We start from the raw sequence: 19,990 nt of genomic DNA on the forward strand, positions 1-19,990 counted from the left end.
GAAGAACTATTTGGTGGAAAATGATAAAAACCCAGTTCGAACTTGCTTTGGGGTAAAGGAAGTTATTAAACCAGGTAACTAAAACACTGGTCTGACTTCAGGTATGGCTGAATCAAGCCATTGAGACAACACCCTCCACCTCATTGGTTTTGTTTTCTTCTGTGTTTGTCTAATTTTCTGGCTCCAGGTAGTGACTACTGGCAGCTAAATAAGTCACCTTATTTCACAGATAAGGAAATGGAGACTCAGAGAGATGAAGTGATTTGATTGAGTTCACTCAGCTGAGTCAGGACCCAGGCCCAGGGTGTTCACAGAAGCCAAACTCATCCTTCCCATTAGTGAAGCCTCTTTGAGCCCCAGCCCTGCCTTCCTCCACATGCTGTGTGATTTTAAGGCAGCCGCTGTGCTTCTCTGAGCTTTATTTTCTCTATATAATAAACAAGGGAGTTGGAGGGGGTGGTCTGCAAGGCCCCTCCCTGTTCTAAGAGTCTGTGCTTCTGGAACAGTCCTTGTGGAGGAAAGGATGCGGCCAGAGAGCTTGAAAGACAGAAAGACGGAGGGGGACAGAGGCAGGCAGGGAGATGCGGAGGAGGCCGCGGGGTGCCTCTTCTTTTCTTTCCGCCCAGCGCCTAATGGCAGCCTTGACCTTCTGTCCTCTTCCCCAGCCTTCAGCAGCCAATTTGGACTCCAGCCCCTGCTGCGAGGAGCCGGCGAGAGGCCACTAGTATTTTAGTAGCTGCCAAATTGGTCCTGACGGTTCCTGTAATTAGGTGAAGGGGAGTGTTGTGCGCACGGCTTCTCTCTGCTTCCCTCCAAAAAAATAAAGTGACCAGAGGATGAGGAGGCACAGCCCTGCCTCCCGGGCGGGCAGAGGCAGAGGCCTCAAGTGTACTCCCGGTCTGAGAGTGGAGTCCCAACCTCTGCTCGGGGGCATCAGGGAAGTTCTCCAAGGCACTGCAGGCGCCACGTCTGAGCGAGTGGGAAGGTCCCCTTCTGGGGGTTGGAAAGGGAAGATTCACGCGCTGGGCACAACACGGCCTCCGCGGGGACACGTCCTGCCGGGCTCTGGGGAATCTCTCCACCTCAGTCAGGGCCCTGCGTTCATCCCTGCAACACGGCGTAGGTGGCGGGGCTGCATGGGACCCAGACAGCAACCCAGGCTGGGGTTGGCCCCCCGAGGCCACCGAGCTGGGCGCTTGTGAGTGCCCTCCCTCACTCCAGCCTCAGCGGGCAGCTGTGGCTCCGTTTTGGAAAGGACAGGGCTGTGGGGACAACAGCTCTACCTGCTCAGGTCCTGTGGCTGGTGAGTGGCAGGCGGGGACGAACGAGACTCAGTGAACCTGGCTCAGCTCCACCTGAGGGCCTGGGTTCTCTTGTCACCCCATGGTCGGAGACGCCCCAGGGGCTCCTCGGTCTGAAGGTCGCGGTGTGGGGAACAGGACAGGGCAGGAGCCCACCAACCAGAAGCAGAGCCTTTTCTTATTTGGGTGGAGACAGGTGTTTCTCCTTTTCCTAGAATCAGCATTTCCCAAACTGTGTTCAGGGCGTGCCGGTGACATCTGGGATTCCATTGATCATTTATAAGTGGGTGGACTGTGGAAATTAGATATTGATCTTATAGGCGTCAACAGAAGTTTATCCGATCATCCCATCGGGCCTGTGGTCTCAGGAACACTGTGCTAGATGACGGTCAAGGTTAAGAAACAGCCACTGAACATTGCTTAGAGAACATGGGAGGGCGTTCCCACAGACCCTGCGGACGGTCAAGCCTGGAACTGAAGACAGGCTCTGAAGCAGGTTGTCGGGATCTGGGTGACAGCTCTGCACACTCACTGGGAGTGTGACTTGGGTAAGTCACCTCACTACTGTGTCTCAGTTTCCTCATCTGAAAAATTTCCTCATGGGAATGATGTTAATAGTTCCGACCCTGTGAAGTTACCAAAGGAATTAACCGGGAACAGTTAGTGTGCGTGGGGAGCTGTGGTGGTGAGGGCGATGGGGTGATGATGTTGTTGGTGGCGAGGGTGATGTTGGTGGCAAGGGTGATGTTGATGGTGGAGATGATGGTATAATGATGATGTTAATGGTGGCGATGATGTTGGTGGTGGTGATGGTCATGATGGTGATGGTGGTGATGATGCTGGTGATGGTGATGATGATGGTGATGATGCTGATGATGTTGGTGGTGGTGATGATGGTGATGGTGGTGGTGATGGTGGTGATGGTGGTGGTGATGGTGGTGATGGTGGTGATGGTGGTGATGATGGTGATGGTGGTGATGGTGGTGGTGATGGTGGTGATGGTGGTGATGGTGGTGATGGTGGTGATGGTGATGGTGATGATGTTGGTGATGGTGGTGATGGTGATGGTGATGATGTTGGTGATGATGGTGATAATGATGGTGATGGTGATGGTGGTGATGGTGGTGATGGTGGTGATGATGGTGATGGTGGTGATGGTGGTGATGATGATGATGCTGATGGTGATGGTGGTCATGGTGGTGGTGATGGTGGTGATGGTGGTGATGATGATGATGCTGATGATGGTGATGATGATGATGATGATGTTGTTGGTGGTGATGATGGTGATGGTGGTGGTGATGGTGATGATGGTGATGATGCTGATGATGTTGGTGATGTTGATGATGTTGGTGATGGTGATGATGAAGGTGATGGTGGTGATAATGATGATGGTGATGGGGATGGTGGTGATGGTGGTGATGATGGTGATGGTGGTGATGGTGATGGTGATGATGTTGGTGATGGTGATGATGGTGATGGTGGTGATGGTGATGGTGATGATGTTGGTGATGGTGGTGATGGTGATGGTGATGATGTTGGTGATGATGGTGATAATGATGGTGATGGTGATGGTGGTGATGGTGGTGATGGTGGTGATGATGGTGATGGTGGTGATGGTGGTGATGATGATGATGCTGATGGTGATGGTGGTCATGGTGGTGGTGATGGTGGTGATGATGGTGATGATGATGCTGATGATGGTGATGATGATGATGATGATGTTGTTGGTGGTGATGATGGTGATGGTGGTGGTGATGGTGATGATGGTGATGATGCTGATGATGTTGGTGATGTTGATGATGTTGGTGATGGTGATGATGAAGGTGATGGTGGTGATAATGATGATGGTGATGGGGATGGTGGTGATGGTGGTGGTGGTGATGGTGATGGTGATGATGGTGGTGGTGGTGATGATGGTGATGGTGATGATGTTGGTGATGATGGTGATGATGATGGTGGTGATGTTGGTGATGATGGTGATGATGATGGTGGTGGTGATGTTGGTGATGATGGTGATGGTGATGATGTTGGTGATGATGGTGATGATGATGGTGGTGATGATGGTGGTGGTGGTGATGATGGTGATGGTGATGATGTTGGTGATGATGGTGATGATGATGGTGGTGATGTTGGTGATGGTGGTGATGATGATGGTGGTGATGATGTTGATGATGGTGATGGTGATGATGGTGATGGTGGTGATGATGGTGATGGTGATGATGGTGATGGTGATGGTGATGGTGATGATGTTGGTGATGATGGTGATGATGATGGTGGTGATGATGTTGATGATGGTGATGGTGATGGTGATGATGGTGATGGTGATGATGGTGATGATGGTGCAGAAGAGATGAGAAGAATCACAAGGATGATGGACAAGTGACTCTAAGCCTTAGAGAAGCAACTGGCATCCTCCTTGTGAGGAGGCTAGACAGGGAGGAGGTGATGACAGACCCCAGCCCTGGTGGAAGAAGGAAATGTTTCCCTCTTCTCCAGCCTGGACTCTGCCCCTGGAGCCAGCACTGCCCCAGCGGGCACCAGGGTCACCCTGGCCGCAGCAACAGCTCCCTTCTCTGACACGGAATTAATCCTCAAGCTCAACTCTCCCTCCATGTGTAAACACCAGTGTTTAAGCAGAGCTGGACAGTCTGTGGCAGCCTGGCCGGGGGCCCCTGCAGGCAGACGTGCTGTCAGGAGGTGAGTCCAGCTTCCCTCGGGGGGGACGGGCCCTCTCCCAGCCTAGCCGCAGCACCAGGACTGACAGGCAGGTAGTTCATGCCTCGTCCCAGGAGGGAGAGCAGGTTGGTTTCTCTTCTGCTTCCTGTAAACCCAAGCAGTACATGGATGGTCCCCACTTTTCTATTTCCGTCTGATTGTGGCCCGAGCCACAGTGGAGCGCAGCACCCCCTCACTGCATACCTCTTGCCCTGGCCTCGGCTGGTGCCGTGAGGTCCCCTTTGGGACTTTTTTAACCCCTAGATGATGTGCACAGAAGTTGGACAACAGACCCACAAGAAACCATCTTCCAGCGTCATCCCCGACAAGTAGGTGTAGTCATTTCTCCTCTGCATTTTTCTTATGTCCTGAGCCTTCTAGGAAGGACATGCGTCACTGGGGCCAGGACTCAGGCCCCAGGATCCAGGCCTCAGGATCTAAGCCACAGGACTCAGACCCCAGGATCCAGGCCCCAGGCCCCAGGCCCCAGGATCCAGGCCCCAGGCCCCAGGCCCCAGGATCCAGGTCCCAGGACCCAGGCCCCAGGATCCAGGTCCCAGGACCCAGGCCCCAGGATCCAGGCCCCAGGCCCCAGGACCCAGGATCCAGGTCCCAGAGCTCAGGACCCAGGATCCAGGCCCCAGGACTCAGGCCCCAGGATTCAGGTCCCAGGGCTCAGGCCCCAGGATCCAGACCCCAGGACTCAGGCCCCAGGCCCCAGGCCCCAGGCCCCAGGGCTCAGGCTCCAGGATCCAGGCTCCAGGACTCAGGACCCAGGCCCCAGGCCCCAGGCCCCAGGACCCAGGGCTCAGGCCCCAGGATCCAGGCTCCAGGACTCAGGACCCAGGCCCCAGGCCCCAGGACCCAGGACTCAGGCCCCAGGATCTAGGCCCCAGGACTCAGGCCCCTGGCTCCACATGTCCACTCTGGCTTCTTTTCTTCCCACCAAGCGGGCTTTCTCTGCACAGTGCAGCAGCGGCTGCCCCTGGAAGGTTTCCTGGGTGGCAGGAACTGTCTGAAGCCCCCTGCAGTAATGCACATTTCAGTCCCCACTACAGGCCTTGCATGGCCCTGCAGTGCTTCTCATGTCCATTTCCAGGTGTGGACGCTGAGTTTGGAGAGATTAAACAGCACAGAGGGCAGGTGGGGAAGCAGGTCTGAGCCTAGGTGGTCGGGCACTGGATTCCAGTTCTTAGAACCCCTGGGCAGTGTGATGGGCCAGGTGTTCTGTGGAGCTTCCCTCTGCGTCCAGGTGTGGCCACCCTGTTCTGTTACTATAATAAAATACCCGAGGCAGGGTGTTTGTGAAGAAAGAGGTTTATTAGCTCAGAGTGTTAGAGGCCAAAATTCCAAAAAGCATCATCCCAGCTCCAGCAAGGGTCCCACGGCAGATGGCAGTTCAATCCCTTCTGAGGGTCTGACACCACCTTGACTTATTAAGGTTTGAATCCTAACCTTGCCACTGACTGGCTGTGTGATCTTGGGAAGATAGATCACTTAACCTCTCTGTCTCTGTTCTTTTATTCATAAAATGAATCCTCGTGGGCTGAAGTGAAGACTGAATAAGAGAATCTACATTGAGTGAGTGGGATGTAGTCCGAGTTCAAGAAACGATAACTGTTAGCATTTACATTTTCTCTCCCCCTAGAAGTGAGAGAAGGACAGGGATGATTCCCACCTGATCCCCAACCACATTCTCAGCACACAAACCAGGGCCTGGAACATCCAAGATGCTCTCCGGAGCTGCGGACAGTGTGGCTGTCCCAAGCCCCTGGGCTCTTCCAGCGGCTGCAGATCAGAGGTGTGACAGGTGACTCCACCCTGGTCAGGAGGGCACAGCCACCCTGAGCCTAGGCAGGCCCTTTGGAGCTGCCAAGCTCAGAACCCAGTGAGCTGGGTCCTCGCAGGCTGGTTCTTGTAGGCCATGACCCTTGTCACCTCCTCCCCTGCCACAATGGTGGGTGTTGCTAAAACAGTTGGGGGAAATGGGGTCCGGGGCCTTGGGCTCTGTCCTTGGTGCTGAAGTCCCTCTGCTTTCTTGGACACAGCTTCTCCTTAGCCCGGGGGTGCCCGACCCACCTGTCTACCAAACCCCAGAAGAGAGGCAGAGGTTAAGACTCCCACCTGGTGCAGGAGCACGTGAGGGCCCTGGGTGTCCACGGAGCGCTCACCTGCACTGGGCGACCCTCCGAGCCCCACCCCACCACCCCCGTCCCATAGTCTCATTACGACCTTTGCACCTGACCTTGGGGTGGGCCCTTTGCAGTCACCCCTCTCTGCATGAGATCCTGAAGCAGCACACAGCTAAGGGCACCGAGGTCAGCAGCCCGGGAGTCCCTGGTTACCGTGGTGTCCCTATTCATGTCACCGGCTGATTTCCCACCTCATGAGTCTTTATGCTTCATTCTGTGGCTTCATTTTTTCCCACCAAAATGCGTAGGCCATGCTGGTGCCGAGGGAGGAAGGAGGGTTCGGTGTCAGATCTCTGGACAGGAAAACAGGAGAATAGGGGACTTTCCCCTAGGCGGTGTGACTTTGCCTCTCATCCGTTCTCCCTGGGGCTCGGGTTTGGTTTGGTTTTCATTTGTGGAATTAGTCACATTGGTTGGTGGTTGCGCGGGTTTCCATCGCTGTGACACAATCTGGGAAAATCAGCTTAAAAAGAGGGGAGATTTATTTTGGCTCCTGGGCTCAGAGGTTCTGGTCCACGGTCAGCTGGCTCCAGAGGAGGTAGGGGTCGTGCTGGGGCAGAGCTGCTCAGCTCTCGGTGGCCAGGCAGCACGAGGGACAGGGGAAGGGACCGGGCTGGGGCTCCAATGTCCCCTTCAAGGGATGCCACGAGAGCCCAGGATGTAAAACTGAGTGCGAACGGTTCCAAGCTGTCCTCCTTACTCGCCCGCCCGTTCTGAAAGCCTCTTCCAAAACCAACAAGGAAACCTGTCTCTAGCTTCTCTCTCATCTCGGAGAACCATCTTTGGGAGGCAGATGTCCTCAGATTCTTTATTTGTATTCTACTGGAGGGACCCTGGTGAATGGGGACAGGAAAGGATGGCAGGGTCCTTAGGAGTTTGTGCTGGATTCAGCCACACCTGGATTCAGGTCCAAGACTGGCTGCTGTGCCACTCAAGGGAAATTACTTAACCTCTCTGAGATTCAGTTATTTTGTTTGCTGAGCGAGTTAGGAGGCTCTGATACCTGGCTACTCTGTCTGTTGGCGGTCCAGCTGCTGTAGCCGTTCCCCTTCCCTTTATTCACTCATCAATAAGTATTACTTGAGCATCTCAAAGATGCTCCTCACTATTCTAGGTGTTAGGGACACAGCCCTGAACACACACAGATTCAAAATCTTTGCCATCTGAGGGCTCATGTCTAGTGAGTAGAAATAGACAATGAACCCAGACCTGGATGCTGTTCTAGACAGTTAGAAGTGATTGGATAAAAACGTTAAGCATGAACGAGTGTCCGAGACGCAGGGATGGGAGAGAGACGTCACCACCGCCTGGCTGCTTGGGTAGGTGGCGATGATCACACTTTGCAAGGTCCTTTGAGAACCATCGACACTTCATCCTGGGAACTGTCCGGCTTCACGGGATCATCTTACGTGAGAGCAGGATAAGGACCCACCACCTGTGCCTGGTGTCTTCCCTGCCATGATGCCCCCTGTCATTCTATTTGCCCCCAAGGTAGCCATGGCAATGGGAAATGAAAGGTCCCCTTCTGTGCACTGGGCCTGGGCTGCCTCCCTAGGGGACGTGAACCAGCATCTATGAGGAGCACCCCAGGGGCGTCCCTATGGACTTGTCTTGCTCTCCAGCACCTTCTTTCCAAGTTCTGGACGTTTCCTGCAAAAGGCAGGAAAATAAAGCCTCTCCCAGCCCAGACAGCTGATTCCTCTCTCCAGGTTGGTACCCTGGCTCCGGGCCTCTGCCACCTTCTTCTGGGCCAGAAGAAAGTCTTTGGTAGCCCCTGTGACCCCAGAAACTTATCCGAGATCTGGGGAATTGGCTGACTCTATTTGTTCATAATTAACCAAAGCCTATATTTGCAGCTTATCAGCTTTTGAATTCAGTAAATAAAGAGACCAATCTCCCGATGCCATGAATATTTCATTTTGGAGATGACTGCATGAATATTGTATTTGGATATTATGGCCTGGGACGTCACATTAAAATTGCAAGGCAATGACATTATCCCATATAATGGAACATGAAATTAAAAAGCTGCGCCCTGGAAGGAGCAAATTACTAGAAAAGTTTCTATATCTTCCCTACAGGAATCCTGCCCTTCCTCCCCCCTCCTCCTCCTCTTCCTCCTTCTCCTCCTCCTCCTTCTCCTCCTTCTCCTCCTCCTCCTCTTTCTCCTCCTCCTCCTTCCTCCTTCTTCCCTCTTTCTCACAGTATGATTTCCGTGTAAGTTTTCATACAAGTCATCTAAAATCTAAAGTTTGCAACACAGTTCCGTGCACCCACCGGGCATTATTGCAACATCAGCATTAGCCAGAGCCGAGGTAGGCTCTCCCTTTCCTAAACTCGGGGCTTGCTTGAAAGCCCAGTTGTGTCTCCACGCGCTGATACCGTGACCATGATGAAAAACCCTCACCAAGTCCCTCCCCAGCAAGAACCTGGCTTTGCTAATGAGCTTCATTTTGCATGCAGAAGATGCACTGGGTAAGAATGAGACCAGGAGGTTGGATACCTGGGCCTTCCAGATGGTTCTGCCCGGGGGCTGAGTCCTCTGTGCATCCTTGGAAAAGTCCTCACCTTCTCTGGGCTTCTCTGTCCGCATATGGAAGGTGACACCTGCCCCACACCCTCTTCTGGGTATAACAGTGACTTACAGCTGTAATCCTGGCCGGGTCCTATGGTCAGAATTCAGCCTTAGAGAGGTTTTATTTACCCTTTTTCTTCAAGGCATGTGAGTGCCTCTCGGAACGCGCACTTTCTACCCCTCTGTGGTGGGAACCACGGCTCGCGTCATCTGAGCCTCTTCAAGGGTTCTCCTTTCTGGCCAATCGCTGCCGGCATCTAACTTCAAATCCAGATCTAGCCCACCTTTGCAATTATGCCAAGAGGAAAGCTGAGACCCAGGGAGGATGCCTCACCTTCCAAAGTCACCCAGCTGGGAGGGAGATTTTCAGGCTGGTGTGCACCGGAAGCTGGGGCGGAGGAACGGGAGGGGCGCTCAGAGGGGGCGTTGCTGAGATGGGACTAGAGCAGCCCAGGTTCCCGGGTGTGTGTGTGGGGGGGGGGCTCCGCGGGCTGGAGAAGCAGAGGTTCCCGGGCCAGGAGACCTCTGGGCTATAAGAGCCCAACCTAACAACTAGTTCCCTGGTATAGGGACCCTCCCTGCTCTCTAGTACCCCGCCAGGGCCCAGCACCGTGCCTGGCACACAGTAGGTGTACAATAAACATTCACAGTGAACACTCCTGTCTCAGCAGCTCTGCCCCCTGAGGAGCTCTGGGTTCTGCATGCACAAAACAGGAAAAGCCAGTTCTATCCGTCCTGCTTCAGGCAGTCCTAAGGGAGATGATCAGACCTCCATGTACCTCCTGGAGTAGAAGTTCCTGATCCGGGGGTTCACGGGGAGCACTCAGGGGTCTGTGGCCTGGATGGGAACAAAGCGATACCTTTACTTCCTGGGAACTCTAGTTGCGATCTAACTGGCCATAGATGCCAAACGCAGCAGTACTTACAGTAGCTGAGTTGGACATGGGCAGCAATCATGTGTTTCATATTATGGCATAGGTGACATGGACCTCTTATGCTCGCTCTTCTGCAAAATTATGGGTGTCCCTCAGAGGTAGAGCGCTTGCCTCGCATGCAGAAGGCCCCTGGTTGCTCCTCAGCACTGCAAAATAATAATAATAATAACAACAGTAGGTATTAGACCTACCATGACCTCTTGTTTCATGTGTTCACAATGAAACATCCTACGTTTGGTATTTGTCAAAGTACTTTGTAATCGGGTGTACAATGTGTCAATCAAGAAGCGGAGGAGGTCTGGGGGTGTGGCTGGGGGTGGAGGGCATGCATCTGAGAGCACCGTCCTGAGATGAGGGCCACCGGCTGTGTCCACCACGACAGCCTGGCACAAGCAGGTTCCTTGAAAGGTCTCTAGGGAGGAAGCAGGCATAGCTGACCTTCGTTGCCCTCAGATGGTGCCGGGCAGGTACCCTGAGCTTCCCTGCGAGGCCAAGTCGCGAACTCTACACTGACCCTGGTTCTGCGCCTGGAGCTCAAGATGTGCCCGAAAAATCCTGTTGTTGCTTGAGGGTTTTTTGTTTTTTTGTTTGCATCTGGGCTCTGGGTGGACCAGGGCACCTTTGGGCTCAGGGCCACCTCGTCTCACCCAGGTTCATCCGGAAACAAGGCCTGGACCGGCTCTTCCTGGAGTGCGTCGCGCACATGTGGCGCCTAGGGGATCGCAGGATCCCCGAGGGCATCTCGGTGGACGGCGGCTCCGATTGGTTCCTGCGGAACCGGAAGTTTGTGGAGTACGTGACATTCTCCACGGACGATCTGGTGACCAAGATGAAACAGTTCTATGCCTACACGCTGCTTCCTGCGGAGGTGAGCGCCAGGAAAACTTCCCCGGGGTTGGGGGGGGGATGGGGGGCTCTAGCCACGGGCTGCAGTGCTGGTCCCCAAACTGAGCCGAGGACGGGGAGCCGCACCAACCCTGGGGCCCTTGCAGTGGCAGATCCTCTGGTCACACCTCCAGTTTGCACCAAGGCTATAGGAATGGGACGCTTGGGGTCTCCACCATCCTGCATGTGCCTCTGCAAAAGGTAGAAAATGGAGCGCTTGCTGGGCATTTGGCCCCTATCGAGTAGAAAAACATCCCAATGTACTGATTTTGTTAGAACAAGGCTCTTTTCTGCTGTTTTCCAGAAAATGTTGTGAAAAAAATTACAAATCTCTGATATCTACCAGATTGATCCCCCGCACCCCGTGTTGGGCAGTGCATAACCTGTACAATTGGGTAGCCTCAACCTTTCAGGACATACCCACATTGACTTCGGAGTGACTTCTGCAGTCACCAGTGCTGTAGTAACCACCTTTTTTAAAAAAAGAGAGAGAGAGAGAGAATTTTTTTAATGTTTATTTTTTAGTTTTCGGTGGACACAACATCTTTGTTTGTATGTGGTGCTGGGGATCGAACCTGGGCCGCACACATGACAGGCGAGCACGCTACCTCTTGAGCCACATCCCCAGCCCCTAGTAACCACCTTTTTGACACCCAAGAATTCCTTTTCTTCTTTGAATATAGCTCTGTCACTCCCTGATAAAAAATAGTGTCGGCTTCATTGGTCAGATCTTGAAATACAAGAGATCCCAGGGTCAGCCACCCAGGGACGTCTACACTAGTCCCTGTGGCCACCTGCCCAGGGCTCAGCATTTCCCCATTATTTGAAGAGCTCCAGAATCCTGAAACCTCTTTTCAGACTTCAGGGGGCAGGAAGCCCTGCAGTGTAAACTTGCCGAGCCCAGACCCTCCAGACATGGGTGGGATCCAGTTCAGGAGTATTGTCACTCTCAGGCCATCAGCCTTATAGATCTGGGCTCCGGTTGGGGGCAGGGCCAGTGTCCAGCTCCCAGGGAGGGCTGACGACCCATGTCACTCCACAGAGACAATGAGCTTGTCATCACTGAGCCAGCCATGACGTGTTCAGTCATCAGCTTTTAATCCTATTTTAGTGAAAAGCACCTTTTCTCTCCACTCCGGCCACCTCTTCATCCATTATCTTGCAGGGAGATTTAAAAGGTCACAGGGCAATGAGCAGTTGGGTCCTCCGCCCTCAGCTTGATGGAGGATAGGTGTCTCTGTGGGCTTGTAGAGGAGCCAAGCTTAAACCCAGGTTCTCAGGTATGTCCTTCCGCCTTAAAGAATGGCCACCTACCCGCTTGGAAGAGATCCTCCGAGAGCTCAGGTGGCCTCCACCAACTGGTGGGGGGAGTGGGGGGCGCCCTCGCTGCCCCCACGCAGGGCACCCCTCCTCTTCCATTCCTGCATCTCAGCTGTGCCCTCCCTTCTCCTAGACACCTCCTGGGGACTGGCTAAGAAGAAATCTGCAGGCTGTGCCCATACCTTTGTGACAGGCAGACACAGATTGCCCAACGGCTTCCCTTAGGGACCAGAGAGCCAGGGAGTGCATTCTGGTAGCTGCGATTGTTACAAAGAGAGTGGAAATGGAAACCGTCCCTGTGTCTCCCACACCTACCTACCTCTCTCTCTCTCTCTCTCTCTCTCTCTCTTTCTCTCTCTCTCTCTCTCTCTCTCTCTCTCTCTCTCTCTCTCGGTGTCTCAGCAGCCATGACCACCATGTCCCCTCTCTCCTGCCCTCACTCCCAGGATGCCTCTCTTAGAGTCATTGCAGGAGGTCAGACGGGAGACCCAGGACTAGAGAGAGACAGGACCCCTGCTTCAGCCCCATGGACATCAGGCACCCTGCCCTTCCTTGGGTTGTCTTTTGAGTGGCAAAGACAAGGCCCTTCAATCCTAGGCTGGATGGTGCCCAGGGGGTCAGCCGCCTCCACCCAGGGGTGAAATTCCAGCGCACATGTCCTTGGTACCGAGCTATCTCAGACCTGAAGCCTGTCGCTTTCAAATCTGGCCCTTTAAAAAGTAAGAGCCCTCTTGGCTCAAGGTTCCCTGAAAATTGTCCCCATACTGGCCTCTGCCCCCTCCCCCGCGTTGCCATACCTGAGAGGCTTCCTGTCACTGAGCTCCCTGCAGGTGCCTGGGGCGGTGGGCTGTCTTGAAATCAGGTGGAGCCCTGGGGGAGAGGCAGCGCTGGGGCCGGGGGACACTTCTAGGTAGAATCCAGCCACCGAGTTGACAGGCCTGGCAGCTGTCCCTAAGACTCTCCAGGAGCGCTCCTTGCCACTGGAGGGCCTCCGGGGCCCATCTGGGGGAGGCCGGGAGGGCTGAGCTGGGCTCCTCTCTCCCCACAGTCCTTCTTCCACACGGTCCTGGAGAACAGCCCTCACTGCAACACCATGGTGGACAACAACCTGCGGGTCACCAACTGGAACCGCAAGCTGGGCTGCAAGTGCCAGTACAAGCACATTGTGGACTGGTGCGCTGCTCCCCCAACGACTTCAAGCCCCAGGACTTCCACCGCTTCCAGGTGAGCCCCGCCCAGACCCCAGACCCCGCCCACCAGGACCTCTGAGGCCTCCAAGGAGCCCCCAGGCCGCCCCACCCCTCCATGCCCTGTCCCAGGACTGATGGTCACAGCAACCCCATCAAGAAAAGAGCCAGCACTAACTGAGCACTTACTGCATACATATGGGGGCTGGTCTAACCATTCTGATGAATCCACTCATTAAACCCCACAAAACACATGATAGGGTTTCCTGTTATAGACAAACTGAGGCACAGACAGGTCAACAACCTTATCCAAGGTCAGACAGCCCACGGTATCTGTCCCCAGGGGCCATTCTCTTCCTCTTCTCTGCACTACCTTTCGGGCACAATGCCCTGGAAGGTTATTAAAAACATTATCTCTGAACAGGAACTTGAACTTAGAGAGGGCAGAGTTTTAAGGCAGTCTTGACACTGTGCCTGGATCCTTCTGCGTTGTACCCTGGGGGTGTTTAGCAGCCGTCCCTGGCCTCCTCCACACACTAGATGCACCTTCCAGCTGTGACAGTCCCCAAATGCCTCCAAACATTGCCACATGTCCTCCGGAGCCAAACTCGCCCCTGCATGAGAACCGCCACTCTCCACCGAGGTCCAGAAACCTGTGTCTCTTTTGCATTACACTTTGGAAAAATCCAACGCAGCCAGGTTTGGAAACCACCCTGCTCCGTGAACTTGAAGGAGTAAGGAGAGGTAGAAATGTCATTACCTTCACAGCTGTCTCCTCGCAGCCCAGAAATTTACAGTTCTGGGGATGGCAGAGGCAGGAGCGCGGTCACTGCTCTTCTGCTTGCTATGAGCCTGGGGGAGGGCTCCTCAGCTCCACTCCTGCCCAGGGGAAGCTCTTCCCTTCCCCGGCCTGGCTGGAAAGTGTGGCCGGGAAGTGTGGCAGGAAGTGTGGCTGGGAAGGGACGGGGCTCTGAGCTTCTTCCTCCCCTCCTTCCCCTGACCACAGCCAGGCCCAAGTTGCAGCCTGAACAAACTGAGCACCATGAAATGTTCAACCAAACCAGACCAAGGTCCCTAGAGCCACCCCGTGGTGATGGCTTGCAGCCTCCCAAACTGCCAACTTGGAGGGACCACAGGGACAACTGGTAGAAGAGAGCCAGGCTGTAACCCAGCCAAAGTGTCCCTGCTGAAGCGTCCAGGGGAGGACACGCCCTGCCCACCTGGCTCCTCAGAGCAGGGCCGCGGCCCTCGGGCACTGCCATCACCAGCAGCTCAGAATGCAGAAGCTCAGGGTGTTCCACACCTCCCGAGGACCAGCGGGGACCCCTGGAAAGGTCCCTGGTGACCTGGGTGCTCTCATGTTGATCTGCCTGTGCCAGGGATGTCCTCAAACCCTGGTTAATTAGGCAAGAACCCGGATGATGTCCTGACTCTGCCCTGTCCGTGCAGAAAGGACCTGCCGCTGCCCCAGCTGCAGAGAACCATCACCATCTGAGAAGGTGGCCTGGGGCTTGGCTCCCCCAGCCCCCGCGTCGGGGGCCATGGTGGTCCCTGATGAAGCCTGGCTACCTTAGCGAGCACCCCAGCTCTGTCTTTCCCCGTAAACAAAGATCCACCTTAGAATCAAGGACCGCTGCCTGTGAGGAACTCTCGGAGTTCTTGTTCAAAGAGGACGATAAATATAGAAATGTGCCCTTTCCCGAGAGCAGGCTGTGGCCAGAGAATGGCAGGAGGAGAAAGAAGCCTGTCCAGCCGCTAAGACTGGTCTTCTCCCTCCAGAAAATGAAGACTGACAGCCCCTGGGGAGACAGGCCCCCAGTTGCAAGCGGAAGTGGTCATGATAGTCACGTAGCCAGAGCAGCTAATGGCCTGGCTGAAAACCCATGTGGTTGTACCCATTTTAAGGATGAGGAAGCCGGGGGCAGGGGGAGTTGGGGGAGTCACCAGTTGACTCAATCAGCTCGATCGTAGAGTGACGGGGTTCTGGAGATACTGGACCTGGGGACAAGCCAGGGATTCCAGGGGATTCCAGGCCGTGACATCAATGCAGCACTTGCCTGTAGGACATGCTTACTGGTCACTGTCGTCATTATTGTTACTATTCATGCACAGCCATGCTAGACCCAAAGTTAGGTCCTCGAGGGACAGGGCTATTTTTTATTTGCTTCTTCAGCCCTAGACCAAGGGTCAGCCAACTGAAGCCCCCCCCCCCACCCTGTCTGACCTCAGCCCTGGCCAAGAAGTTTCCCTGGCTCACAGCCATGCCCATGATCTACAGTTTTGCCCCTGGCTGTTTCTATGCTGCAAAGGCGGAGTGAGTGTTTTCAAAGCTGTGTGCATTTACTCTTTGACCCTTTCTTGAAAATGTTTGCCAATCTTGGCCCTAGATGGGTATTGAGGCTGGCTTGCGACTTCCCAAACTGCCAACTTGGAGGGACCATGGGGACAATTGATAGAAGAGAGCCAGGCTGTAACCCAGCCAAGGTGTCCCTGCATCTTTTTAACCCTGGACCCTGCATCTTCTACTGATGTGCTGTGTGTCCTTGGATAGAGTCCCTGCCCCTCTCTGGGCCTCTTTCATCGAGGGCTCAGTTTACATCAGTGGCCCTCACCCCTCAACCCTGTGTCAACATCGCCAAGGAACTTTTCTTTTGGATACATAAAAATACAGTCTCTCAGCCCCACTCCTGAAGGTCCTGATCCATGACTCTGGAGCGTGCCTTGTGAGTCTGCAAGCCAGTGAAAGTGCCAGGGAGGCACTAGGGAGTGGTGGGGCCTGCGGCAGGCTGAGGAGCCCCATGTCCATTCAGCGCTCAATGGTTGCTCCCATGTAGGATGTGGGCCTGAGGCTGCGGGTCTATTGCTGTTTTCTGTTTCCGTGAATCTCGCCTTTTTAAATGCTGCCAGCTAATTCAATTTTAAAATGTTCTGTTGGGCAACCGAAATACATCTGCAGGCTGTATTTGCCCTGGACGACTGGTCTGTGACCTCAGCTAAATGATTTCTGAGCTCCAGCCCAGCCAGAAACATCCAGGATTGGATTTATTTAACAGTCAATGAAATGATACATACTAAGTGTCCGTCATTGCTTTACCCATATTAACCCACTCATTCGGGGTGCACATCCTCCTTCTTTTTCAAACTTTACTTTATGATGATTGCTCAGTCACTAATTAGACAGATGAATGGGTTTCAATGTGACCATTCCATAATGCATGTCCCTAATAACCCCCTGGCCCTCCCCTCCCCCACTCCCCCACCCCCCCTTCTTTATCCCTAGTAATTGATCTTGTCTTTTCTAGTGACACCTTTTCGTTTCCACATACGAGAGAAAACACGCGCACTTAACCTTTCTCTGGCTGATTTTATTCAACATGTTGGCCTCTGGTTCCATCCATTTTTGTGCAAATGACATTTGCATTAACATTATTAATGGTCAAATAAAATTCTATTGTGTCTATATACATTTTTTTTTTTTTACCCATTCATCTGTTGATGGGCATCTAGGCTGAGCCATACCTTGGCCGTTGTGAGAGTGACACAGTAAACACAGTATACAGGTGTCTCTTGCTTACCAACTTCCTTTCCTTCAAAGTGTCCCCAGAAGTAGCTCCAATTGTAGATCTGTTTTTCCGTTTTTCATAGATGTTTTACCCCCCCCCCATCACATGTGTGACTTTTTTTGCAGGGAAGTGTTACTTCCCCGCCCCCATCTTCCCCTGGCCTTTGTTATTTGTTGGTTTGGGTTTTTGTCTTGATAGTAGCCCTTTGGCCTGGGGTGAGATGGCATCTCCGTGAAGTTTTAATTAGCATTTCCCTGAGGGCTCCGGGTGTTGAGAGTGTTCTCATGTATGTATCGGCCATTTGTATTTCCGCTTTTGAGAAGCGTCCCTTCAGATCGGCTGCCCAGTTATTGACCGGCTGCTTTGTTCCCTTGTTATCTTTGGGGGGGGGTTATTTGTATATCCTGGATGTTCATCCTCCGTCCGATGAATGGCTGGCAAAGATTTCTCTCCCTTTCCGGATCTGAATCTTCGCTCTGTTGACTGTTTTCTTCGCTGGGCACAAGCTTTATAATTCGAGGTAATCCCATTTGTCAATTTTCGCTCCTGTTGCCTGAGCTGTTGGAGTCCTGTTCAGAAAAATTGTCGCTGTGCCAATATCTTGAAGCGTTCCCCTGTTTTGCTCGGGTGGTTTCAGCTTCTCAGGTCTTGCAGGAAGCTCTTTGATCTGTTTGGAGGTGGTTTGTGTGCAGGGTGCACGAGAGAGCAATCCTCGTTTGCGTCTTCTCTACCTGGATGGCTTTGCCCAGCCCCTCTCACGCTCCATTCTGACCCATGTTCCAGATGAGGATATCGAGACCAGAGAGGTCATGCCGTGTCGGAGCTGGGGCTTGGGCCAGCCCTGCTCCTGACCGCGGGGTGCCTGAGGTCCCCGCAGTCGCGGGCTGATGCGGTTTTCTCCCTTCCTCTCCGAGCGCAGCAGAAGGCGCGGCCCACCTTCTTTGCGCGCAAGTTCGAGGCGGTGGTGAACCAGGAGATCATCGGGCAGCTGGACTACTACCTGTACGGGAACTACCCGGCGGGCACCCCGGGCCTGCGCGCCTACTGGGAGAACGTGTACCAGGAGCCCGACGGCGTCCACAGCCTGAGCGACGTGGCGCTGTCGCTGTACCACACCTTTGCCCGCCTGGGGCTGCGCAGGGCGGAGGCCTCGCTGCACCAGGAGGGCGAGAACAGCTGCTGGTGAGTGGCCGGCGGCGCTGGGGGGCTGGGGAGCCTGGGTCTGGGGGTACCCGAGGTTGGGGGGTACTGGGGTGTGGGACTGGAAGCCCCAAGCTGCAGATCGGGGTACCCCCTCTTCCAGGGCTGCACCCCCACCCCGCACTTGGTCTCTTCCTGTGTCTCCCAGTGATCTCGCAGCCTGGGGGGCTTCCTGCTGAGCCGAGGTCACCGTCCTGGCTTAACTTTCCTCTTTGTCAGGATGCAGGTCTCAGATTGACTGTTGGTGGCCTTGGGTCCTCTCCTCTATGTATCTTAGAGGGAGGCTTTGTGTCCACATTGTGTTCATCTTGAATGGAAGGTCACCGTGACAAAGTACAAATTTTTTTGTACTTTTCATGATGGAAAGTGTGGGACATGCACAAAATAGGAGAGTGGGACCCCGTGCTCTCCTCTGTCAGCCCAGCGGGTAACCAACCAGCTCCACAGCCTGAAGGCTCCTGAGCCTCCTTCTCGCCTCCTCCCAGAGGAGTTTGAAGCAAACCTCAGACGTCCTGTCCTATCGTTTCAGCCTCAAATGTTCAAATATCTGTCTCTGTCTCCAATCGCTCTCCTTCCCTTGTTACCCTCCTCCTCCTGCCTCCTTTGAACAGCATAGCAACAACAAAAATGTATACTGAGCCTCCATCCCTTGTCTCCGATCCTTCCTCTTTGCCCCGCCCTCCCCTTTTCTCAGGGAGGGAGGAAAGGGACTATTCTGTCCCCTAAACCCTGTCAGTACACACAGGGTTCCTGTCTGCTTCTGTGCAGAGCCAGCCCAATTTCTGCCAACCTGCCAGCATTTCCATTCCCTCCTTATTTCTCTGAGCCTTCCCTTTCCTTTCTGTCTCCCTGTGGGGTTTGGTTTAAAGGGAGACCAGCATGGGTTAGGAGCCCAGGACCTGCACTGTGAACTCACCTTTATTTACTAGCTGTTGACCTCAGGCAAGTCATGAACCTCTCTGACCTTCAGTGTCTTCTTCTGTACAATGAGAATCATCATCATCATTCCCCAGATGGCATCGTGACGTTTAAAGTAGAAAATGATTGAAAACCAACCTCACGAGCAATAGCATATTGTCTTAGGTCGACAGTTTCACATACGAAATGCTCACTCCTGTTCCTGGCTGCTGTTCTAGGTGCCCTTATATCAAGTGGTGGAAATTGGTCAGCCTGACCCTGCTATGTGGTGTGCGGTGGTCACTGGCTACATGAGCCACTCACGGCTGACTCAGTGACCTTGCTGTCACTGCATTGCCGACCTTTGCCCAGTCATCAGGGCCACCCAGGTGCCACCTCCCCTGGGAAGCTTCTATAAGGGCTTCGGATGATAGCCCCACCCCCCTCGTCTCTGGAGCAGCAAGTTCGGGGACTTCACTTCCAATGTCCCGTAGTGTGTGGCTGCAGTGCCACAGCGCCCTCCTCAAGGTCATGGAGACCGTGTGTTAGAGTCTGTAAACAAGTCAGGATGGCGCCTGGCATTTTGCCAGAGAAATGTTAGAGTCTGTAAAAAAGTCTGGATGGCGCCTGGCAAAATGCCAGAGGGAGTGGTTTGTGAAGTAACCCCAGCGAGCCATTAAGTGTGGAGATTCCTTATTGGTTAACTGCTGTATCTAGTTTATGCTAATTAAGATAAGCTGTGTATTCAGTAATATATATACCCCTCCGGTCCTTCAATAAACGGCTCCCACTCCTGCTGTATCAATCTACACAAGTTGTTCGTCACCCCCTGGCTATTTTGCTGCAGCCGGACTGCGGCACCGTGACTTCCCCTCCAGCAAGCCTGGCGCAGAGTCTACATCCCTGAGCCACAGAATCGATCCCCGGTGCCCAGTGCTGTGGGCACCCCTGGGAGCCGAGAGTCACCCAGGAGCAGTTTTAACCAGGAGCTTCCTAGAATGTACAAGATAAGCGCCCAATAGGACATTGCAGAAGACACCCCGATTTATTGAGCCTCGTTGAGATGTCCACCCGGTGCGTGTTCTGGGAAGAAGGGAACCACTGAGCTGCCTGGGGCCTGGAATCCTTCGGCTTCTACCTCATTTTTTATTCTAATGGGACCTCTGTGCCCCGCGGTGGGCAAAGCCCTGTGTTTAGGAAGAGGAGCCTGCGAATGAATC

The 19,990-nt window shown here is 53.8% G+C and overlaps 1 protein-coding gene across 1 annotated transcript in view; it reads left to right on the plus strand.

Moving 5' to 3' along the window:
* LOC308655490 (xylosyltransferase 1-like) overlaps nucleotides 1-19,990 on the plus strand; it is a gene marked incomplete at its 5' end in the record, with an annotated part of 46,958 nt that overhangs the window by 10,242 nt on the left and 16,726 nt on the right. The window contains 4 exon segments of the mRNA XM_081305593.1: nucleotides 10,370-10,586; nucleotides 12,972-13,098; nucleotides 13,101-13,147; nucleotides 17,593-17,855. Of these exon segments, the coding sequence (XP_081161719.1) occupies nucleotides 10,370-10,586; nucleotides 12,972-13,098; nucleotides 13,101-13,147; nucleotides 17,593-17,855 (654 nt within the window).

This window comes from Spermophilus citellus, assembly GCF_964194105.1.
Source record: "Spermophilus citellus genome assembly, chromosome: 9".
NCBI lineage: Eukaryota > Metazoa > Chordata > Mammalia > Rodentia > Sciuridae > Spermophilus > Spermophilus citellus.